Source organism: Arachis hypogaea, chromosome 1 (genome assembly GCF_003086295.3).
Source record: "Arachis hypogaea cultivar Tifrunner chromosome 1, arahy.Tifrunner.gnm2.J5K5, whole genome shotgun sequence".
Classification (NCBI taxonomy): domain Eukaryota; kingdom Viridiplantae; phylum Streptophyta; class Magnoliopsida; order Fabales; family Fabaceae; genus Arachis; species Arachis hypogaea.
The window spans coordinates 9,436,792-9,460,987 of NC_092036.1; the positions used below are offsets into that span (position 1 = coordinate 9,436,792).

General features: G+C 34.9%; 2 protein-coding genes across 14 annotated transcripts; both read left to right on the forward strand.

Annotated features, from left to right (window-relative positions):
- The first annotated feature begins 357 nt into the window (after positions 1-357).
- Positions 358-8,804, forward strand: LOC112795333 (serine/threonine-protein phosphatase 5). 4 transcript variants are annotated; one of them, XM_025837275.2, is made up of 14 exons: positions 371-505; positions 1,309-1,461; positions 1,725-1,894; positions 1,992-2,063; positions 2,506-2,656; positions 4,747-4,917; positions 5,764-5,872; positions 5,962-6,079; positions 6,353-6,500; positions 6,938-7,186; positions 7,312-7,437; positions 7,510-7,610; positions 7,980-8,054; positions 8,440-8,804. In XM_025837275.2, exons 2-14 carry the CDS (start codon positions 1,392-1,394, stop codon positions 8,497-8,499), a joined length of 1,620 nt encoding a protein of 539 aa, XP_025693060.1. In that variant the 5' UTR covers positions 371-505; positions 1,309-1,391; the 3' UTR covers positions 8,500-8,804. The 4 variants fall into 4 exon arrangements, with proteins under 4 accessions (XP_072093165.1, XP_025693060.1, XP_025693065.1 ...); XM_025837271.3 differs by having other exon boundaries at positions 384-586; XM_072237064.1 differs by lacking the exon at positions 4,747-4,917 and having other exon boundaries at positions 358-505.
- An 8,159-nt stretch (positions 8,805-16,963) lies between these two features.
- On the forward strand, positions 16,964-23,215 carry LOC112795355 (protein MAIN-LIKE 2). 10 transcript variants are annotated; one of them, XM_072237084.1, is made up of 9 exons: positions 16,964-17,109; positions 18,060-18,188; positions 18,878-18,925; positions 19,006-19,053; positions 20,410-20,525; positions 20,633-21,277; positions 21,391-21,558; positions 21,651-22,040; positions 22,116-23,215. In XM_072237084.1, exons 5-9 carry the CDS (start codon positions 20,412-20,414, stop codon positions 23,079-23,081), a joined length of 2,283 nt encoding a protein of 760 aa, XP_072093185.1. In that variant the 5' UTR covers positions 16,964-17,109; positions 18,060-18,188; positions 18,878-18,925; positions 19,006-19,053; positions 20,410-20,411; the 3' UTR covers positions 23,082-23,215. The 10 variants fall into 10 exon arrangements, with proteins under 10 accessions (XP_072093185.1, XP_072093195.1, XP_025693085.1 ...); XM_072237094.1 differs by having other exon boundaries at positions 22,137-23,215; XM_072237099.1 differs by lacking the exon at positions 16,964-17,109 and adding an exon at positions 17,126-17,314 and having other exon boundaries at positions 22,137-23,215.
- The last annotated feature ends 981 nt before the right edge of the window (positions 23,216-24,196 follow it).

The window sequence follows — 24,196 nt, forward strand, 5'->3', positions numbered from 1 at the left end:
ACAAATATGGTTAAAAACTTAAAATAGTTAATAATATTGACGGTGTATTTTTTTAGATTTGAATCTTTTAAATTTTGAATTTTATTTTAGAAGGTAAAATGTAATCTTTTATCATTTATTTTATAGATAGGACTAAGAGAAAATATGGGAAAGAAATTTTTAAGAATAAAAAAATAGATCCAAATTTTTTTTTTTTTGTAAAAACTCAGTCGACTTCACGTAAAGTTGATAGTTGAGAGTCGTTAGATAAAAATTTAGTCAACTTTCAGCTATCAACTTTACGTGAAGTTAACTCCACTTGTATTTTTTTTTTTTCAAAAAAAAAGAGAAAAGTCAAATGAAAGAAAATGAGATCCTGAAGTTTCAGAACCGGGTCGGGGCCATGAAAACCGTGATGATTATTAGGGTGGACAGTGTGGAACAGAGTCTCTCTCTCTCGTTGGTCAGTGTTCTCTTTCCTCTCAGATTTCCTTTTCCGACTGCTCTGAACCCAACCCACACGCCGGTAACTATAAAACACTTTCACTGACTCTCTCTCTCTCTCTCCTTTCTTCTTCACGTGTGCTGCAATTGAAGCCATAACCAGGTCCTCTTTTTCCACTACTTGATTGGAACCTTACCTTCCGCACCTTCTATTAATCACTACTTTATTTTTTTTATTGAATTCTTATCCTTTTTTTTGTTTGTTTCATGTGTACCTATTATTTCCTCAACGTGTGGAGAATCTTAGTTTACATGTGATAGATAAGATAATATCATTGATAATGAACAAAAGGAAAAAAAAAAGGTGTTGGCTTTGTTTGTGTTGCAGCTATCTAAGGGTGCCTTTTAGCATTTCTTTATTCTGTTATTTATCTTCCTCCTAAGAAGTAAGAACCTTATGTTAAAAGGGATTTATTATTATTATTATTATTTTTCTAAATATAAGTTACTGTTGGAAAGTTTATTGTTTTGGTCCAGTAAACAGCAATGAAGAGGTAGCTTGAGAGGGTATTGTGTATGGGTGGGGAATGATAAAATGATATTAGTGTGAGGCTGGTGGAATTTTATCATGTTATGGAATTGAAAATTAATCATTGAGGTTGGGGGTAGTGGTGGTTGTCCCTTGTTTGGGAGATTGCTGCAAGTTTTAACTAAATTCAGAAAATGAAAGATATGCATAAATATTATTATTTGGCATATACTATTCCGCTCTTGTTTTCTCCATTATCATGCTATGAAGTGCTATAATTTTCTTGTGAACTCAAATAGCATCTGCTGGTTAGTATTGTTATATAGTTATTCATTTTCTCTGTTTTATTGAATCAGGTCAAGGGCTGCGCAGAAATGAAGTGAAACTATTGATTCTTATGTTCCGAATTTGTTCGCCATATACATAAAATTTGTGCAATATGGAAACTGAAAAAACTGATATTTCAAAGGCTGAAGAATTCAAACAACTTGCCAATGAAGCATTCAACGGTAACTAATATGCAAACTGTTTTTTGCGTGTGGTTTTGTTCAGTTTCTCAAATCTTCATCAAGTCACTGAAGCTTATGTAAATTTCTGCTGAACCTTGAATCTGTGACTTAGGGTGCATTTGTTTCAGCTTTTGAAATATTGTTTTGCAACCAAAAAGCTTCTATATAACTGAAAAAGCTAAAATCAGATATTTATTATTATTTTTTAATTGGTGTTTGATTTCTTTACTACGGCATGCTTATCCTCTGAGTTCCCTTTTCAGCACGGAAATATGCCCAAGCCATTGATTTATATACACAAGCAATTGAGCTAAACAGTCGCAATGCAGTTTACTGGGCTAATCGTGCCTTTGCTCATCTTCGGCTTGAAGAGTATGGTAGTGCTATACAAGATGCTACAATGGCTATTGAAGTTGATCCCAAATATTCGAAGGTGATTTGATATTTTGATTCCTAAAACTCTGGAGGTTTTCTGGCATTTAGTTCGTTGGAATTGTAATGTAAGCCTTGAATATGGTTTATTGTGATAGGGTTATTACAGAAGAGGTGCTGCTCATCTTGGGTTAGGAAAATTCAAGGACGCACTTAAGGATTTTCAGCAGGTAACATTAGCATCTTGCTGAAGTAGACAATTCTTTGTCCCTAAATGTTGTATTTTGTTCTTGTAACTTCAGGTTTGATGATATCTACATTTTTTTTTGGCTTTTTCCTGTCTCTTGGAGCAACTTCGACTACATCTTTTTTGTTGGTCTGTAAAATGTACTGTGTTAATATGCAGACTACGTCCTTATTTTGGTATGAGAGATCTTTTAAGCCTTCTTTTATATGGTTGAAGAAGCCTACAGTTCTTTGGCCTTGAGCGTTATTTTTAGTTTCTATAACTCTTTTAATCGTACTCTATACTAGAGATCTTTTGAGCCATTCTATTGTTTTTGGTTTTTACTTTTCTTCAAAGTAACTTATTATCTTCTTTTTATTTGTCTTTAGCATGTACTTTGTGTCAATATCTAAATGTGTTTGATGTAATATGCTTATATTCAATAGGTCAAGAAAATGTGTCCAAATGATCCCGATGCAACAAAGAAATTGAAGGAATGTGAAAAGGCAGTTATGAAACTTAAATTTGAAGAAGCCATTGCTGCACCAGAGTCTCAAAGACGTTCAGTAGCTGAATCTATAGATTACCATTCAATAGGTACTATTTTGACTATGGTTTCTTATGACAGAATCTTTATATTATGAAATTCTATTCCCACTCCTCTTGTGCACACTTATTTTCCTGTGGGCTTTTATTCTTTTGTTTTGTTATTTAATGCTGTCTTGATATTTTATGTGTTTTATTGCCTCTAGTCCACTCTATCTGACAGTTTGAGTAAAAAATTTTTATCTATTCATTTCATTCTCACATATTAATTAACTATTTATTTTAATTTTCTAATTTTATCTTTCACACAGTTCTAGGACTATACTAATCAAGATATATAGTGTAAACTTAATAAGAGCATTTTAGTAAACATGCATTGTAATTAGGTCTTGATTTTGTTTACATAATTCTGGTGCATGTAGCTAAAGTGATACTGCGATAGATAAAGTGGATTAGAAGTAGCATAACATTTACTTTTGTGATATGGCAGTTTTAATATGTTTGCCCTTGAAATGACATCACATGCATTATGCATCAATTCCCTAAGAAGGGTTTCTGAGCTTGATTTTGATTAAGTTGATAGTTTGATTGCAGCATTCCCTGTTGTGGTCATTCTTGTTGCATGTATTTTGAGGATCTTGATATCCTTTATGAGGACTGTGGATCATTTCTGTTTTTTGAATTACTGCCATTTCAAAATGAGTTTGTAATCCTTAGTTTCATCGAATTTAATTGTTGTTTGTTTGTTACTGGAATTTCCTAGTTTGAGAACTGGCTATTAACAGTTCTACATTTCCTTTGTAGAAAATTTGAATGGCCTATGGGTAGGATTTCCTTTGGTAAGTAGTATTGTTAGCAGTATTAATAGCAATAAGAACAGCTTCATGGACCTGCTGCGAATTATAGTTGCCTAGGTTATTGAGTGCTTATGCAAGTCCACATATCTAAGCTCCCCTCTTAATTGAACGGCATGTTAGAGTCGGGAATAGACTGACTCCGTATGATAAGCACATTTGCCAATTCTGTAACAGATTGGTGCTATTTTGCTGAACTGTGAAGCTTCTCTTTCAACGTAATAGTATCAAGGGTCAGTATGTAACTAAGTATGATATCACTCATTTCTAACAAAAGAAAAAAAAGAATGAATAATATCACTTGTTCTCTCCAAACTCTTTCTATCTTTCCCTCACTTAACTTTCCTCTCTTCTTCTCCCCCCCCCCCCCCCTCTCTCTCTCTCTTAATCTGATACTAATAAAATTTGAAAATGGTAGATAGTCTAGGGGACAAGCCCTAGTTACATTGATAAAAACAGAATATGAAAAGAAGCTGATACCAATGTCCCAGGCAGTGCCAGGTGATGGAATAATCTTTTTACCGCCAACTTCCCTCTCCATATCCACATTTCCCTGCTGCAGTTGTTAACTATCTTTTTCCAGCTCATTCCTATTTCTGCTCTTTATCTTCCAGCTTGTCCTCATTATTCCTATTCCATCTCGTTGCCCTCATTCCCAAGACCCTGCTCCTTGCTTGAGGATCATCAAAAACCAATTTAACTGATAATCTACTTAGATTAACCAATGATCTATATGCATTTTAATACTCTGCTAAGTGTAAGCAGATTATGGGTTAAAGTAACTCTGGCATGTTGAAATAGACCATGTATTGCCATATGGAACAAATAGGCCAATTTACCATCCAGGTTTTAATTTACTCCAAAATTCTGCCTTATTGTTCTTCATATATCTTATTGGTTGGTAAGTTAGACGGGAAAAAAGGCAGAGTAAAGAAACTAGATTTATCAGAATTTGAGTCAGATGTTTGAAGTTCATGTCTTTTAAGTCGCAAAATACAAAATGTGTGAAAGATGATAAGGAGTTTAAACTTTGCATAGAGGACCATCCCTTTTTCACCCTAGGTTGATGCATGTGATTTTTTCTCTCCCTAAATCAATTGGTAATTACTGTCATTCTTCCTCTATAATGACAATAATAATAAAAACCAGGTACTTCCGTCACATACCTTTCTCAACCTTTCTTAACTCCCAAGTCCCTTTTCATATTCTGTGGACATTTTATGCCTGTCTATATATGAATATTTTGATACACCAGTCATAATTTACTATAAATTGTCACTCTTATAGGAAAGGGCCACAATTATTCGGTGCCTACCGAAGTGGCCATAGCAGCAGTAACAGTAGCAGTTATGGCAGCGTTGGTGATGTTCAAGACATCAAAAGCCACAATAATAAGTGCAATTGTGATTGGTTTGCTGTTGCTCCTTGGGGCATATTGGTGGAGTGGCCGCAATACTGGTATATTTAGGAGTCATTTAATAACCTAGGTCTTAGCTTAAGAATTAAGCAAGATATAAAACTAATTAATCATTCCGTGAACTTCTGAAACCAACAATTTTGATTTGTTATTGATTATTGACAATGCATTATAAAATGTTCTATTTTGTTCTTTATAGTGCAACGTCACTTTTATTATTGGCTGTTTTCCAAACAAGTCAAAACCACCCTGCTCTTCCCTAGGAAGAAAAATCCATATTGTGTGTCAAAGAAACTGTGTATACAATGTGATTATTTTTTCCCTTCATGAGCTTGCTATGACAAAAAGTAAGTTTATCCCTTTCAGATCTGCTGCCATATTTTGTCCTAATTAATGTGATATTGCATGAATGAAGGGACGAAAATCATTATTCTAATCAACAAAGAAACATTGTTATGGTATTATCTATTGTTTTGTACTTTCATCTGTTTGCAACCTTGTTTGAATTTTATTAATGGGTGTTGAACTGCTACATGGATTGCCATTTGCAAACTATAATTCCGTAATTGCACAAATTGTTTATGATGTTTTTATAGATGATTTTGGATTTGGCATAGATGATCTAATTTTTCTGCTTTTGTGGATTATTAATTTCAAGGACCAATGCATAAAACTAATTAAAGTGGATGACTAGAACAGAAATGATCATTTGTAACAGTCATTAATTAGTCCTTCCTGTCAACTTTGTATTGTTGTTAGTCCTTAACATACATACTCCATTCTTTTTCCCCCTTATTTAGTTTTTGTATATACTATATCATTAACTAATTTCAAGTTCTTGTACTCATGGGCGTGAAACAATTTTTGGTGCTTTATTTTACTGCTAGATGTTGAGGCACAGTATTCAGGAGCAAGAATAGAGGGGGATGTAGTTACCTTGGATTTTGTAAAGAAAATGATGGACGATTTCAAGAATCAGAAGTGCTTACATAAACGGTATTGAAGGATAACATTCCATGTTACATATGTTAATTTGTTAAAAATGTTATTGAAAACCTCATGCTTGTCCTACTTTGATGGTTTAGGTATGCTTACCAGATTGTATTGCAAACTAGAGAGTTGTTGCAAGCCTTGCCTTCTCTTGTTGATATAACAGTTCCTGATGGAAAACATTTTACCGTTTGTGGTGATGTGCATGGTCAGGTAATTGATTTATTACTTCTTTGAATTGTTGTGAATATTCTGTTAAATGTTTTAGTGACATTAATAGTAGCACTTCACTCATGTAAGCAAAAAATTTTAATTCTCACAAAAATCTCCCACCATTGGAGGGTTCCCCAGTTTCGTGTATGCGTTATTGAATGTAGCCTTTTCCTTAATTGTCTTGTTTTTTGGCTTTTGGTTGCTGTTATTTTGTTTGTTTTCCTTTTTTTTTTCATTTCCTTAACCTATTTCCCCTTTTAATGACTGCTTCAGTTCTATGATCTTTTGAATATTTTTGAGCTTAATGGACTTCCTTCAGACGATAATCCATATCTATTCAATGGTGACTTTGTGGATAGAGGATCTTTCTCTTTGGAAGTCATCCTCACTCTGTTTGCGTTTAAATGCATGGCGCCATCAGGTGGATCCCAGATCTCTTATCTTTTCCATATTTTCCCTTATAAAGTTTTCTTGCATTTTCTAGATATGCTAAGGAATTCTTTGTCCTATAGATCTTTCTGGGGGCAAATTGAGAATTTTACTGAGATGAAAATAAGAAGAGTTTTGTAGTCTCTTCATTTTTAATCACCTGATTACCATCATAGATCAGTCAAAATCCCATAGAAAATTTCTTTTGACTATTAATTTGCGTTCATCACGATTCCTTCTAAAATTTAAGCTGAAAATGGCAGCATTTAGTTTTATTGTTTCAAATAAACTTTATTATGCTCTTTGGGAATTTGAATTTCCACTGATCTTCGCTTACTACCTTACACTATCTTGTTAACCTGTTTCCAGGAATGTTAGAATTATTTCCCCCAAAAATATCCTGACCTGTTATATTATCATGTTTTTCAGCAATATACCTAGCTAGAGGAAATCATGAGAGCAAGAGCATGAACAAGATATATGGTTTTGAGGGTGAGGTGCGCTCAAAATTGAGTGACACATTTGTGGAACTATTTGCAGAAGTATTTTGCTGTTTGCCTTTGGCTCATGTGATAAATTCGAAAGTTTTTGTCGTTCATGGGGGTCTTTTTAGTGTTGATGGGGTGAAACTCTCTGACATACGAGCAATTAATCGGTTTTGTGAGCCTCCAGAAGAAGGTTAGATGAATTCCTTTTTCTTTAATTACTCTTAGTTTTCTCTTATTTTTCTGTATGAAGTCTGAAATCTCAATCCTTTCTGAACTTTGTATTGTAGTTTCATTTGTGTGTGTTTGTTTTTGTAGGATTGATGTGTGAATTGCTCTGGAGTGATCCACAACCTCTCCCTGGACGAGGCCCAAGTAAGCGTGGTGTAGGTCTTTCTTTTGGTGCAGATGTGACGAAAAGGTTTTTGCAAGAAAATCATTTAGGTATGTTTTCCACTGCCCTTGTACTATACTATCTCTTCTATTGGTGACCTCATACAAATAACCAATTTACAGATTTAGTTGTGCGATCTCATGAAGTAAAGGACGAGGGTTATGAAATTGAGCATGATGGTAAACTCATAACTGTTTTTTCTGCTCCAAATTACTGTGACCAGGTAATTCAATCCATTTCTTCTGTTTAATACTTTAACGTTCCTCTTGTAATTTTATGGCAGTTGTTATTGTTATCAGCCAAACCAGAAGGCAATAACAGGAATAGATTTATCACTCTTAATATGTTTCTTCATACTGTTAACTAGTCATTTTTAAAGGCTATGCTTTGTGTAAGCATACATATTATTTAAATTAGTTGAATGAGGTAATTAGGCATGTTAGGCGCTTGGACGAATGGCGAGGATGCTTTTTCAGTCATATTTAGCCATTTAGGGTGAATGGAACATAATACTTAGTGTGCAAAGGGGAAGAAAGATCAATGTGATGTTACTTTTTAGTTATTTTTGCTGATATTCAATTGAATGCTACAGATGGGTAACAAAGGTGCCTTTATTCGATTTGAAGCTCCTGATTTGAAACCTAACATTGTCACATTCACAGCAGTGGTTAGTATTATATAAACTTCTATACTTTGCACTTGTGCTATGCTATATTTATGTTTTTATCATTTTTAACATAAATAGATAACTAAAAATGCTATTTGCATACCCAAAATCAGCAACCAAATCAGCCACTATGTATTTGTACAAATACATGTGTAGTTTAACTCATTTTTAATGTGTATTTTGTATTTCAATATGTATTCTACATTGGTGGTTGATTTTGGTGTACACATAGTATGGTTGATATATAAATAATGCTTTGTATTATTATCCTGCTGCATTACATCTTTCTTAAGGATATAAAAGTTTGAATTCCTAAGATCATACCTTTTCAAATGCTTAAGTAATTTGATGTTAAACATTCTTGTTATCTTTTCTGAATTTGCAGCCACATCCTGATGTCAAGCCAATGGCTTATGCAAACAACTTCCTCCGGATGTTCTCATAAGATCTGCCACATTTGACCATTGTTGTCTTGTATAATATTTTTGCCACAACATTATTAAAATTGATTTTTTTTGGGGGGTACTCTTAATGTTGTTTTTTTTTTCTTTAAAATGATTGGTTAACAAACTGTAAGGAAATTTACATGTTCATCACTTTGTGAAACAATAGTGGCAAAGGTTAATTTCACACTGGTTACAATTGCACGAATCAATGTGCTTAGGTAAAATGCATGTCTAGTGAACATTTATTTACTCAGAAGTTTGCATACTTGTCCCATTTACTTCAATGGAGGATTGATTTTTTCCATCCCCTTGTTTTAATTTATTTAATTTTCAGCCAACAGAATCAAAAGTTGTACTTTTAATTTTCAATGGCAAATTTTTTGGCCTTAAATTGAACATTTCAAAAGATCTATCTATTGTGTACACTAATGTGATATTACATAAAGTCTTTTCTATTTACCAATACATCAATTTTTCAATGTCTTGTTTTTGACATGTTGAATGGATCGATTATCTTGTATGTTGTATCTAATATACGTAGGAAAACTATATGTGTAATAATATGATATATATCAAGTCTCTTTTATTTTCCAATACATTAAACTACATGTGCAATAATATATACGTAAGGGAATTTGCAAGTGGGAACGGGGTTTCATTTTTCCACGTTTGGAAGAAGTGAAAAGAGAGTTAAGTGGGAAATTAATTGGTAAAAAAATGAGAAGAGAACAAAGAAGAGAATAATGGTACCAAGTCAATGCAGGGAACTAGGCTAAGCAATCTCAATCTTAGTAGGATAATAGTTATTTAATTTGTTGGAACTCAACAAATTAGTTAAAACTGACATTATAGGTATTATAGTTAGGATAATGCATAAATGTTTTGTATTATACTGTATAGTTGTAAGATGCTATTATAATTAGAATAATAATTGGTTACATTAGTAAATTCTATAAGCATAGTATTAAATTTGATACCTTTTTGCATAAAAGTATTAAATTTATAATTTTTTCTTAAATTGTTGTGATAAGTGTGAAGTGGATATGAGGTGGATGACCATTTCTCTATGTTATTGAGAATATCAAGAGAAATTGTATAATTAATTGAGTTTGGAAAGGTAACCCCGTATATGTATATAAATAGAAGTTTACTTTGAAGGAAGATACACACAGCTCTGTAATAAAACACCCTTCTCTCTATATATACATTATTAATAGTTTCTCTTTCTTTCTTTTCGCTATTGCATATAAATATACGAATGATTTTTATTGAGTTAATTATATTAATACTAGAGTCTTCTATTTACACATCTATATTTTATATATCTTTTATTTATTTTACAACACATTATCAGCACGAGACTGATAAAATTTTAGGAAGACTCAGGTAACAAATTCTTATTATATCGAAACTCTCTCATTTTGAATTTAGTACTCTTGATATATCTGGAAATAATTATTTATCATGGATACTTGATGCTAAAATCTATCTTGATTCAATGGATCTTGGAGATACCATTAAGACTAAAAATAATGTATCCCATAAAGATAAAGCCAAGACTATGATTTTCTTTCGTCGTCATCTTGACGTATGATTGAAAAATGAATATCTCACATTAAAAGATCCTGTAGATCTGTGGAAAGACCTTGAAGAAAGTTACAATAATCAAAAGACGGTGATACTTCCTCAAGCCCAATATGTTAGAGAAAACTTTTTCGACCTTCTATGCCTCGAATGTGCTCCTGCAGCAGCAGTATCGAGAAAAAGGATTTGAAAAATATTCTGAGTTAATTTCTTGCTTTCTTGTTGCTGAACGCAACAATGAATTACTTCTAAAGAATCATGAAGCGCGCCCAACTGGCGCCGCCTTATTTTCTAAAGTAAATGCGGCAAATCATTACCCCAGAAGAGGTAAATAGCAAGGTTTTAGTAACGAAAAAATTATGGAAGGAAAAGCAATTATGTTCACAAAGGATCTCACCAGAAATGAGATAAAGAAAGAAACAATGGGCAAAATAAATCAACAGAGGATAATTGTTTCCGTTGTGGTGGAAATGGTCATTGGTCGCGTACGGATCGTACCCCAAGGCACCTAGTCGATCTTTATCAAGCATCTTTGAAATAGGACGGCAAAGGAAAGGAAACGAATTTTGTTTCAAATGATGCTAAAAATTCAACCACTCGTTATGATGTATTTGAATGATTGAATGTGCTAATAATAATAAAATTTTTAGTATATAATACTATGTACAATACTTCTTAGAAAAATGGTTTCATTTAAGAATATAATTTTACTGTGCATATATTTTTACTATTTTATTATTATTTGTCTTTGAAGAGAATGGCAAAGACATATAATGAAGATGTATGCCTTGCGGATATTACAAGTTCACACACCATTCTCAAAAGTGATATATATTTTACCCATCTTGTGCCAAAAGAAGAATATGTTAATAATATTATTGGCTCAAGTAATGTGATAGAAGGCTCCGGAAGAGATATAACTTTGTTTCCCGGAAGAACAAAATTCGTAATAAATAATGCACTATTATCTACCAAATTTTTGAGGAACTTGTTGAGTTTTAAAGATATTCGTCGAAATGAATATCACATTGAAACAATGAATGGAAAAAATCATGAGTACCTATGTATCACAACTCATGATTTAAATAAGAAGGTTATACTAAAAAAGTTACCCTCACTTTCATTGGATTATATTATACCAAGATTAGTACAATTGAATCACATATCATTGTGGACCAGACGTTTACTAGCCCAAATGCATTTATAATTTGGCACGACCGATTGGATCATCCGGAAACAACCATGATGCGGTGAATTATTGAAAACTCCCATAGACATTCACTAAAGAACTAGAAGATTCTTAAAACTAGTGAATTTTGTTGTGCTGCATGTTCTCAAGGAAAGTTAATTTTAAGGCCATCACCAGTAAAGATTGGATTTGAATCCCCTTAATTCCTAGAAAGGATTCAAGACGATATATGTGGACCTATTCATCCACCATGTGGATCTTTTAGATATTTTATGATCCTAATAGATGCATCTTCGAGATGGTCACATCTGTGCTTATTATCTTCTCGCAACTTGGCGTTTGCGATATTACTTGCTCAAATTATTCGATTAAGATCACAATTTCCAGAAAATCTAATCAAAGTAATTCGTCTTGATAATATTGGTTGTTCATACCCGGGACCGAGCTATAAGGTCCGGGTTATACTAAAACAAACCGGCCGACCTCTTCAAGGGTTGGTCGACCACTGACCTCTCTGTAAAGAGCTTGGACGAACTGCCACAGGAGACCCAAGAAGGCCCAAAGAGGCCCAAAAAAAGAAGAGTCACCGCCCACTAGAAGGTGGCTGGCCAAAAGATAATGACCTCACCCACAAAAGATAAGATAAGATAACAAACTTATCTCAAGGAAGGTCATCAAACATTACTATAAATACACTGGAGCACCCAGGTATAACTCATACTCCAATTCTACAAAAAAAAACATGCCTAAAGCCCGTACTGACTAAAACATCGGAGTCTCTTGCAGGTACCACCCCCTCCGGTGAATGAGGAACAACAGCGCCTCCTACTCCAACAAGTCGGATACAGCCACCTTAGTCAGTCTAGAAGATCTCATCCAAGACCGACCTCCTAGTTTCAGGTAACCCTTGAAACACTGGTGTATTTACTTCCCAAACCTTTGATGCTTATTGTATGGCTAATGGAATAAGTGTTGAACATCCAGTAGCTCATGTTCACACACAAAATGGGTTAGCAGAATCACTTATTAAACGCCTTCAATTGATTGCTAAACCCTTACTTATGAGAATAAATCTCTCAACCTCGACTTGGGGGAATGCTATTTTACATGCCGCAACACTTATTCGTTTGAGGTCAATGAGTTACCATCAGTTCTCTCCCATGCAATTAGCTTTTGGCCAGCAGCCAAATGTTTCCCATTTAAGAATATTTAGGTGTGCGATATATGTTCCCATCGTACCCACCTTCTCGCATCAAAATGGGACCCCAAAGAAAATTGGAGATATATGTTGAATATGATTCTCCCTCTATAGTGAGGTATCTTGAGATACAAACTGGAGATGTATTTTAAGCCCGGTTTGCGGATTGTCATTTTGATGAATCAAAATTTCCAACATTAGAGGGAGAGAATAAGCTTCCTGAAAAGGAACTTAATTAGAATGCATTATCGTTAATGCATTTAGATCCTCGATCAGGGTAATGTGAACTAGAAGTTCAAAAGATTATACATTTGCAAAGAATAGCAAATGAATTGCCTGATGCATTTTCCGATACAAAGAGGATAACCAAATCTTATATACCAACGGAAAATATCCCAATTCGAATTGATATCCAGTAGGACAAGTAGCCACTAAAGCAAATTCACACCAGAAGCATGGCAGGCTTGTCGGTTCCAAAGACAAAAATCTTCGAAAAAGAAAAGAGGTAAATACGATTCCTGTTGAAAAAGACATAGTAGAGACACCTGCAGTTGTTCAAAATTCTGATATAGTTTTAACGCCAGAAGACATTCAAGTACCTGAAAATTGTGAAATTGACGAGATCTCGATAAATTATGTCTTTACAGGAGAGAAATGGGATCGGAATACGACAACTGTCAATGACATATTTGCATATAATGTGGCATTAAATATCATGCATGAAAGTAAAGATCTTGAGCCAAGATCAATCGAAGAATGTCGACAAAGGAATGATTGGCCAAAATGGGAAGAAGCCATGAAGGCTGAGTTAGACTCACTTACAAAACGTGAAGTCTTTGGACCTGTAGACCGTACACCAGAAGATGTAAAACCTATTGGATATCGATGGGTATTTGTGAGAAAACGAAATGAGATAAATGAAGTTGTGCACTACAAAGCTCGACTTGTGGCACAAGGTTTTTCACAAAGGCCCGATATAGATTATGAAGAAACGTATTCCTCTGTAGTGGATGCGATAATATTGCGTTATTTGGTCAGTTTATCCGCATATCATAAACTACGTATGCATTTAATGTATGTGGTAACAACCTACTTATACGGCTCATTAGATCGTGATATCTATATGAAAGTCTTTGAAGGACTGAAGATATCTAAACCATCCATTGAATATTCACATGGGTTATACTCAGTCAAATTGCAAAGATCTTTATATGGTCTAAAGCAATCTGGACGAATGTGGTATAATCGTCTTACTGAGTATCTGACCAAAAATGAATTCAAGAATGATGATATCTGTCCATGTGTTTTCATAAAGAAATCTGCATCTGGATTCATTATAATTACTCTGCACGTTGATGATTTAAATATCATTGGAACTCTTGAAGAGATTCTAACAACTATAAAAGCTCTAAAAGAAGAGTTTGAGATGAAAGATCTTGGAAAGACTAAATTCTGTCTCGGTCTGCAGATCGAGCACACAACAAATGGGATCTTCATTCATCAAACAACATACACAGAAAAAGATCTTGAAGAGATTTTATATGGATAAGTCACACCCGTTAAGTACCCCAATGATCATAAGATATTTGGATGTGAAAAAAGATCAATTCCATCCTAAAAAAGAGAATGAAGATATACTTGGTCCTGAAGTACCATATCTTAGTGCCATTGGAGCGTTAATATATCTTACTAATAATACACGACCCGATATATCATTTGCTGTGAATTTACTAGCAAGATATAGTTCCTCTCCAACCAGAAGACATTGGAATGGAATCAAACAAATCTTTCGATATCTTCATGGAACGATTGATATGGGATTGTTTTACCCATATGGATCCAAGTCACAATTAGTTGTTTATGTAGATGCTGGATACTTGTCTGATCTACATAAAAGGAGATCTCAAACTGGATATTTGTTCACATATGGTGGTACAACTATATCATGGAGGTCCACGAAACAGACGATAGCAACAACCTCCTCTAATCATGCTGAAATACTTGCAATACATGAAGCTAGTCACGAGTATTTTTGGCTCAAGAGTTTGATCCAATATATTATGTTATCATGTGGATTGACTGATCAGAAGATAGCTCCAACTGTCCTGTTTGAAGATAATACAGCATGCATTGCTCAACTTAAGGGCGGATATATCAAAGGCAATAGAACAAAGCATATTTCTCCCAAATTCTTCTTCACTCATGATCTTCAAAATCAAGGGACAATGGATGTCCAACAGATCCTCTCAAGTGATAATCTGACAGATTTATTTACAAAGTCACTCCCAAAATCATCTTTTGAAAGATTGGTACATGAGATTGGGATGTGCCAATTTCAAGACATTAAATGATGTCGACAAGAGGGAGAGACTATACTCTTTTTTCCTTGGTCAGGTTTTTTCCCATTAGATTTTTCTTGACAATGTTTTTAACAAGGCAGTTCCCATCACAAAGGATAATGTACTCTTTTTCCTTCTCTAAAGTTTTTTCCCATTAGATTTTTCTTTAGTAAAGTTTTAACGAGGCATAATCCTAAATGGTCATCTAAGGGGGAGTGTTGTGATAAGTGTGAAGTGGATATGAGGTGGATGACCATTTCTCTATGTCATTGAGAATATTAAGAGAGATTGTATAATTAATTGATTTTGAAAAAGTAACCCTTTATATATATATATATATATATATATATATATATATATATATATATATATAGGATTTGCTACGAAGGAAGATACACACAGAAGCAATAAAACGCCCTTCTCTCTATATATATATACATTACTAATAGTTTCTCTCTCTTTCTTTTCGCTATTGCATATAAATATATGGATGATTTTTATTGAACTAATTATATTAATACTAAAGTCTTCTATTTACACATCTATATTTTATATATCTTTTATTTATTTTACAACATAAATATCTATCATGATCGATACATTGTTGACTTGAATATACAAAATTTTAACATTTATTTCGATGTGTTATTGGTGCAAAATATTTTGATATTTATATATTAAATTGTGTTTTTATACAAAATTAATTTTAGGTAATTTTATTGAATATTTTGGTTTATTACAGTATCTTCCAGTCCGGTAGACTAAAAACTAATCTGTCACTGATGAGATCTTCATTTAAAAATTTGCTACTGGCCAATGCATTGGCGCATGTACTAGACAGGATACGAACCCTCGACATTTGGTTAAACAGACTAGTGAGTTAACCATTAGACCAACGTAATTTGATTTAATTTTATGAAATTTTATTGAATATACTTTTTTTTAGAGTATCTCCTAATCCATCATAACAAGGATTAATCCTAGGGGTGGCAAGTGGGGAAGCTCGTCCCACCCCGCCCCACCCCACAAGAAGCCTGCTCCGCCTAGTGAGGCGGTCCCAAAATTCCAGCCTGCCCCGCCTAACGGCGGGCTGGCGGGCCGGCGGGCAAAGCCCGCCAAATTTTTTCTTTTTTTTTTTTTATTTTTAACTATTAAATCATATATATAAAGGTATAAAAAAATCTCTTCTGTTTTTTACTTTTAACTGTTATAATTTCTAAAAGTATAAACAAATTATAATTTTTATATTCACAAACATTAAAGTCTTTGTAATTATAAATATCTAATAAACATAATTATAAACCAAGTTTTCATCCAAAACATAATTATAAATATTGTCTCTAAAACAAAATAAAACATAATCCAAAACACTCAATTTTCATCTTCATTCTCTTGTAAGTTGGGTTGGGAGAGTTGGATTTTGGCAAAAAAAATTGTAAAAATATCCCTTGCCAAAAAAAATGCTAAGCCCGACGGGGAAGCCCGCCTTGCTCCGCCAAAACCCGCGGTTTAAGCGGTGCGGGTTAGGCGGACTTTTGTTATTTGGCGGTCTCAATTTTCCAGCCTAGCCCGTCTTTTTTGGCGGGTTACGCGGGTCGGCCCGGCGGATTTAGGCCTGTTTGCCACCCCTAATTAATCCGTCACGGACCAGAGCTCCATTTAAGGATTTGTTACTAGCCAATAGATTATTGTATACACAAGGTAAGATTTGAATCACAACACTTAACTGACTAGTGACTTAAATTGCTTAACCACTTTATCAACCCATGTTGGTTAATTTTATTGAATATACTAAACAATCCCGCTACGTTACCAACAACATTTCTGCCAACTTCTGCTCTTATCTATAACTGTATTTAATGGAAGTGTCTTTGTAGATGTGTCTAATAAAAATATCTTTTTTATAGTTGTATTTAATAAAAGTGTCTTTATAGATATATTTTCTGGATGTGTCTCTTTATATATGTATTTAAAATATAATAATTAATATACTTTTTCTATACTAAATTACTACTAACACAAACTTTATCATCGTTATTGATGGCCAATAAAAGGCCAATAAGTCCAGATCACCAAAAATGTGAAATAAAATAGTTTGGGCCGAAGCCCCAAAGAGAACCCAATGGAAGGCCGTTGGGTATGAGTACTCGTTAGTTTTTGCGTTTTGCCCTGAAGAAAACAAAGGAAGCTGCTTTCTTTCTTTTTCTTTTCTTTATTAGTGGTAAGGCAAGCGACGACGCCGGTGGAAGTCGTATCGTGTTGTTTCTCCTCACAATCAATCCCTTCACTCTGTTTATGTGTAAGCCCTCTCTCTCTCTCTCTCTCTAAATTCTTTTTTCCTTTTTATTTTTCATTACAAAATGCAATGCAATTCCAAAGCTAAAATACCCCACGCGGATCCCTTTTCTCTTCTCCGCCATTTTCTTATGCTCTCTCTCTGTTGGGAGCGGGGTCCCAAAACTTTTGTGGGACCCGAGTTCTCAAATTTTTTTGGATGGTGCCAAGTGAGATACCCTTTTGCTTAATTTGCTCCAAGTTTTGATCTTTTTTTGATGGGGTGGTAACCTAAATGTTATGTGCTTATGTGTGGATGCAATGATTTCTTTTAGGGGAATGATGGTGCCCATAACGGAAATTTATTTGTTTATTTTGCATTAAAGTGGGTGACTTGAATGGACTCCAACGAAACGGGAAGGGTTGTTGTTATGTATTTATGCTGAATTGTTATTTGTACACTCTTTGTTGTTGTTGCATGAAATAGGTTGTACCCGGAATCCTAGTTGGTTTTTGTAGAAGTTCAAGGTTCAAGAGATTAATATGTTACTGAAAGATGAAAGTTAGAGCATGTTAGATTGATGCTTTAGTTGTTACAGCATACAAGTAGAAGCAAAAGTAGCAAAAATGTTCTTTCTTATATCAACATATTTTTTGTATAAAAGAGATTCATGTGAAGTTCAAGAAGTACTCCTCAGATAATACTTTAGGGGTATTTTATTAGTTAAGGAGCAACCAAATGAACTTTCTATCTCAATAGACTAATTGAGTAGAAATCCCAAGAAAGTTTGAATTCGAAAAGATTATTTACTTAAAAAACGATTCCTTTGGGGTTTTGAATGAAACTAAAATGAGTGAAACTTGTGTTAATCCTTGTATAGTAAGTTTTAAGTGTTTATTATCATGGAATTAGTTTTGTTAGTGAAAGTTGTGGAAGGTGTACCTCAAGTCAGAAGGTTCATATTTTGTTTGTAGTCATTGGATTATCCTTTTAACTGATGAAAGGAGACAGAGAAGGGTTCTGGTCAAAGAAAGTGCCGAGTGTAGGGGAGGAAGAAGAGAGGATGGGAAGATCAAGGGCATGCTATTTTGTTAATTCCTTAGGTATAGCTTATATTTCTTCATTCTAATCCTTGATTGCCTTCCGTCATTGTTTATTTTCTTCCACTCACTGTTAATGGTTCAATCTAAACTTCAGTATGCCACCTGTTTTCGGTTTGTAGTCACAAGGATTGTGGGGTGTAATTATACATGCATCATCATGTTGACAATTTACTGTTGCTTCATGTTATTACTTACCTCTTGAGATGCTCAAATCTTATGGCTGTTTGATGCAAATAGCAACCTACATCAGATACCTTAACACAATTCTTTAAATTTGTATCATTATCTTCTCTTTTTCTACTTATGTAGCATGCCATTACATATGTATGACGTTTTCTATTTTAGAAACTAGAGACTTTCAAATCATCCTGAAGGACCTACTGTAATCCATATGCCATGGCCATTATGTCAAATTCCTAGTGTGCATTTTGGCACTGGTTAAAATTGAGGGTTGGAGCATGCACTTAGTATTCAGGGATGATTCTATTTGCTCTAAAGTTTTTTTTTTAATTAAAAAAGGGTCTGAAATGTGCTGCATGATTACACAGTAACCACATTACAAGACCTTTGAACCTTTGAACATAGGAATAATAAATTAAGATCAACTTACTTCATGCTGTTTGTGGTCTTGCATATGTTTTGTATATATCAACAGACCTTTGTAATATCGTGTTTCCTTATATTTTCAGCCGTGGCAATTTCCACTCAGAATGTTGCTTACAAGGAAACTGAATTTGGTAACCCATAAAGCATGATTAGATGGAAGTGAAAGTTGAGGCTTGTGCTTTGTTTATCAGTCAATTGCTTTAAATTGCAGGAATGATCTGGTGCTGAATTCTGCAGTAGAAGCCCTTCTTTTATACTGGTAAAGAAAGAAAAAGCTTTCTTATCTTTTACTTATGTTAGCTTCATAGTTTTTTTTTTTTTTTTTTTTTATTATGGATGGCTGTAAGCAAAAAATCTGCCATAAAATTATGGCGGATGGCGCTGCGGAAATGGCGAAAATGGCGGACTACCTAAAAAATACATGTATGTACAAAAAAGTATGCAGAAAAATTCCAAATGTAATAAATTATAAAATCTAATCAATTTAATCAACTTTCTACCCAATTAATTCAGCAAATGCAGTGACGAATTCAACAAATAAACATAACATCAAGTCATAACACACCATAAAATATAAGAGGCAGGGGTAGGGGCATTAGAGGTAGGGGCTTGTCTTGAATCGAATTAATTGAACCTATATAAGTTGAAAAAAAATTGGAAATAGAGAGGTTTATAATATAATTTATTGCACTGAACCTAGGTAAATAAAAGGGGATACAGGAAAGAAAAAAGGGTAGGAACACCAGAAGTCTGGAACAAAAACTAAGTTACGAACTAGAGAGAGAGGGAACCTGTGGCTTGCAGCAGCGGCTTCGCCAGAATGCAGAGAGAACGACGGAGAGGGAAGACGGAGAAGGAGGAACTGGTGCCGGACGGTGCTGCCTGGCATGCTGCTGGTGGTTCTTCTGGCAGCAGCGCAGCAGAGACGGAGAGATAGAAGAGTTTTTGGACCGTCAGAGAGGAAGAGGCAGTTTTATGAAGAAAGGAGGCTGAGAAAGGTGAGTTGTAGCATTTTAGGGTTTCCTAAATTACTAAAATAACCCTAAAATTTTTTCAAAATTCAAAAAGAAAAAAAACCCGCCAATTTCCACCATTTCTATTGCAGTCCACCATGGCTCCGCCGCCATTTTGCCGTCCGCGAAAAACTCATCGTGGCGACCACTGTATGGCGGCAAGGAAGAAATCCACCACGCCATAATCGCTTTTTAAAACACTGATTAGCTTTCTGCTTTTAATATATGTGTGTAGCGGAAAATAAGAAAAATATATCTGGATATCATTCCTAAATTGGTTGGAAGACGCAAGATCATTCCATTTCAACTTTAATTGTTTTACTGCATAAGCATAATTTTGTTTCATTTTTTTGTATATGTATTCAAACTCGTAATTAATAATTTGGGACTGTGGTTACTATTCCTTGGGATTTGCGGGCTTTGTGATTTCATGTATTGACAAGTTTCTTTCTTTCTTTAGTTTTCCTCTTCCCTCTTCCTTTTGAGTTTGCATTATCCGCAACCACCATTCCTCTTGCTTGTTGAGAATGCTTACAAAATAAAATAAATAAAATTTGAGGCATCTTTTTCTTATTTTGCTTTCCTTTTGGATGTTGTCATAGTCATGCTAATGGAAGTAGGAGCAGGCGACCCTTATGCAACTAATCCGGGTCCAATTGATGGTTCGGTTCTTTATGATCAAGACAAGCATGTTTCCACAGCAGTATGGGATGGACAGGTGCAGTTCGCTAGCCGAGAAGCCCTGTTGCTTCATATTTTTGGCTGAAAGATCTTATAAATTGCTTGATTATTTATCGAAGTCTTTTCTCATTAATGCTTTAACAGGAGCGTGGGGCTCTCAGATGTCATGAACACACTTCAAAACTTGATCAGTGGACACTTACCCCAAAACAGATCGAGTTGGTAGAGAGGGCTGGATTTGGATACTTGAGGTCAATCCCAGCTATTAGCCTGGACAATCCACTTATCTCTGCTCTAGTCGAAAGGTGGAGAAGAGAAACAAATACTTTTCACTTGAATGTTGGAGAAATGACGGTAACCCTTAAAGATGTTGCACTCTTGCTTGGTCTAGCAATTGATGGAGATGCTGTAATAGGTCTTACATATACCGCGTGCAATTCGGTTTGTGAGAAGTATCTTGGCAAGGTGCCAGAATCTGGCTACACAAGTGGTGGAATGGTGAAGCTGAGTTGGTTGAAAGAGTTCTTCTCTCGCTGCCCTGAAGATGCTCCCATCGAAGTAATAGAGCAACATACTCGTGCTTATCTTCTATATCTTGTAGGTAGCACTATATTCTCCACCACTACGGGTAATAAAGTCCCTGTGATGTACTTGCCATTGTTTGAGAATTTTGATAGATGTGGACAGTATGCCTGGGGTGCCGCAGCGTTAGGATTCTTGTATAGAGCACTGGGTAATGCATCGCTGAAAACTCAAAGCACCATTAGTGGCTGTTTAACACTACTGCAGGTAGTTTAGATTTGTTCTACTTCCCTTAACCCTCTATCTTTGTCCTTTCCTCCCAAACATAAATTTTCCTTTCTATCAAAATGATATGTTAATCAGTTATTGTCTATTTGCAGTGTTGGAGTTACTTTCATCTAAATATCGGGCGCCCAAAGCTTAATCTTGATATGATGCATGATCGATTTCCATTTGTGCTTAGATGGAAAGGCAAACAAAGTGGTCCGACTGCAAATCGTGATGTTGTTTTTTATCGCAAAGCTTTGGATTCGCTAAAATCATGTGATGTAAGTCTTGTTTTGATTTTTATGTTTAATTATGATCTGGGAATACTCGGATTTTTTTAAACGGATCAAGTTTCACTGTTATCAATGTCCAGGTAGAGTGGCTACCCTACAGAAACATGGACAGCATGGTAATTCCTGAACATATCAAAAGAACTTTGTTTCTTGGGAGATCGAAGACAATGTTGATATGCTTTGACAAGGCAGAAAGACATCTTCCAAATCGGTGCTTACGGCAGTATGGCATGCTTCAATCAATCCCAGAGGATGTAGAGCGATGGGAGAGGAAGAGTAGAGGAGTGGATGGCGGGGTTGATTTATCCGGTAAAATGGAATCAGAGCTTAATGAATGGATGGAACGCCGTGTGCATATTGTTGACAGCGATGAAGGTATTGATGAAAGTGAGTACATGGAATGGTATTTGAGAATCACTCGAAAGTTCATCGGGAGGCCTATTTCTCTCTCGTCCGAGTTCCAGAGAACGGTAAGGATATGTGCAATGAATTCGGTTATATAACTTATTGCCTATTATAGATTAAGTTTGAAATGCTTTTTAAAGAAAATAAACAAATCTATGCAGAATGCTGGTCTGAGGGACATTGCGCACATTGCGGATACCTTCTCGACGAAAGGGTTGGATCCACAACAAATAGAATCGATATCACGGATTAGATATATCGCCCATGAATGTTTGAGAGACCAAATTGGCGGTCCGGTCATGGTCTCAACCTCCCCCCAAGTTGAACTTGGAAAAAGGGTAAGAGGAAAGGAGAGGGTTAGAAGAAAAGGCGCGGGTAAACGATTACGGAAGGATGGTGCAGTTCAATATACTAGTGCAGTTAGTGAAGATGAACAACCTCAGTTTTATGGTACTGCTATTCCGGTTGATCAATTACATCTTACAAGGATTGATAGAGAGTTGGATCATGCACAATTATGTTCTGTAGAGAATGCAGTTAGTGCTGTCCAGTTGATTCACGCCGAAGGTGACAGTGAGAATCTGCAGCTCTGTGATGCACACATTGGTGTCAACCAATCAGAGTTGCACTATGCAGCCGTTGCTGATAATCACAACAAGCCGGACGATCTTGCTGCCGACGCTAACCATCAAGATCTAAAGGATGGAGTTGGTGAGGAAATAAAGGAAGAGTTTAACCATATGACTGGTGAAGAGAATATCGAAGAACTAACTGTGGCCAACACGGTTCATGATGTACAACAACCCTATCCTATGGTGAATGATAGTTCACAGGTTTGCGACGATGCCATGCACGCGATTAACAACAACCTTGCAGAGACAGCTGCAGATGTCAGTCAGTCGCGTCTTGGCAACTCTGCTGGGGAGGTCAACCCGCATCAGAGCAACGCAGACGATGATTTTGTTAATTCGCAACTTTCCCATATTAGCAATGAGAGTGAACAACAGCCATCTGCTAAAGCAGGAATAGAAGTGTCTCAACAACATTCTTCCATTGAAACCCATGAGGATATTTCACAGAAAGGTGATTGTAGTGTTGCTGTATAGGGTGAAAGAGCCTACACTAATGTAGTTTTTTTGTAGAGAAGCAAAATTTTAGGCAGAAGAAAACCTAATTTAAAAGATGTGGTGGTGCCATGTATAATTATTCATATTAATTTATCTTCTTATTTTTTTTTTCATTCTTGGCATGCATTTTCTTCTATGCTTGTGACTCTAGGTGCAGGCAATTTAATTGCCAAGCTAGTCTCAGATCATATCATAATAATAAAGCTTCCATGCAAGAATTGAGACTATACATTTGAAAAAAAAAAGTTTTACCATAGCTGGGAATTTTAAGATTAAAAAAAAAATAAAGAAAGAAAAGAAGATATGGTGGCCCTTTTATATATTTATCAAAGGTAGGTTTTGCTAAATAGTAAAAAAGTGTTATCTTAATTTTAACCGTAATTTTTAAGTGTTGTTAAAATTTTATATTCACCATGATAATAGTCACGGTAGAATTCATGATATAACAATGCAGTAATAATATGCATACTTTGTAATATTATGATATACTACTTTACTAGTGAAAAAATATTGAATAAATACCAAGTCAACAGCTTATAGTTCATCTGTTTTAACTTTTAACTTATTTTGGCAAAAAAGTTCTTTTAAAAATGAACCCGTGTTGTAATAACTTCCCAAAAAATCAGTTTGCAGTATGTTTTTCAATAATGTAGAGGATCTTATTTAAAAGCAAAGACATACTTCATCTGATTACAAAAAGAATATTAAATTTTTTATCTATGCTAGAAATTACAAAACCTATTATATCATACCGTATGGCGTATGCTATGATGTATGAAATTTAATTGACTTGCAAGTACCACCAGAGCACACATCCCGAAATTATTTAATTAACTAACTAGTTGAATAATGGATCAACTACACAAGGATCAATAGCGACAAGCAGTTACCACTTACCAGCAATTATATTCCGGCAGGAATGGATAGATACACAAAATCATAGGATAAGATATAACCAAGTTTGCTAGCTATTTAATTCTGTGTTTCTGTTCAAATTAAAAGAGAGCAAATAAACACACTAGAGTAGACTAGATAGTGTCTATAGATGCACAGTAATTAAGGTATTACAATCTTCCAAAAAGTATGCCGAACAG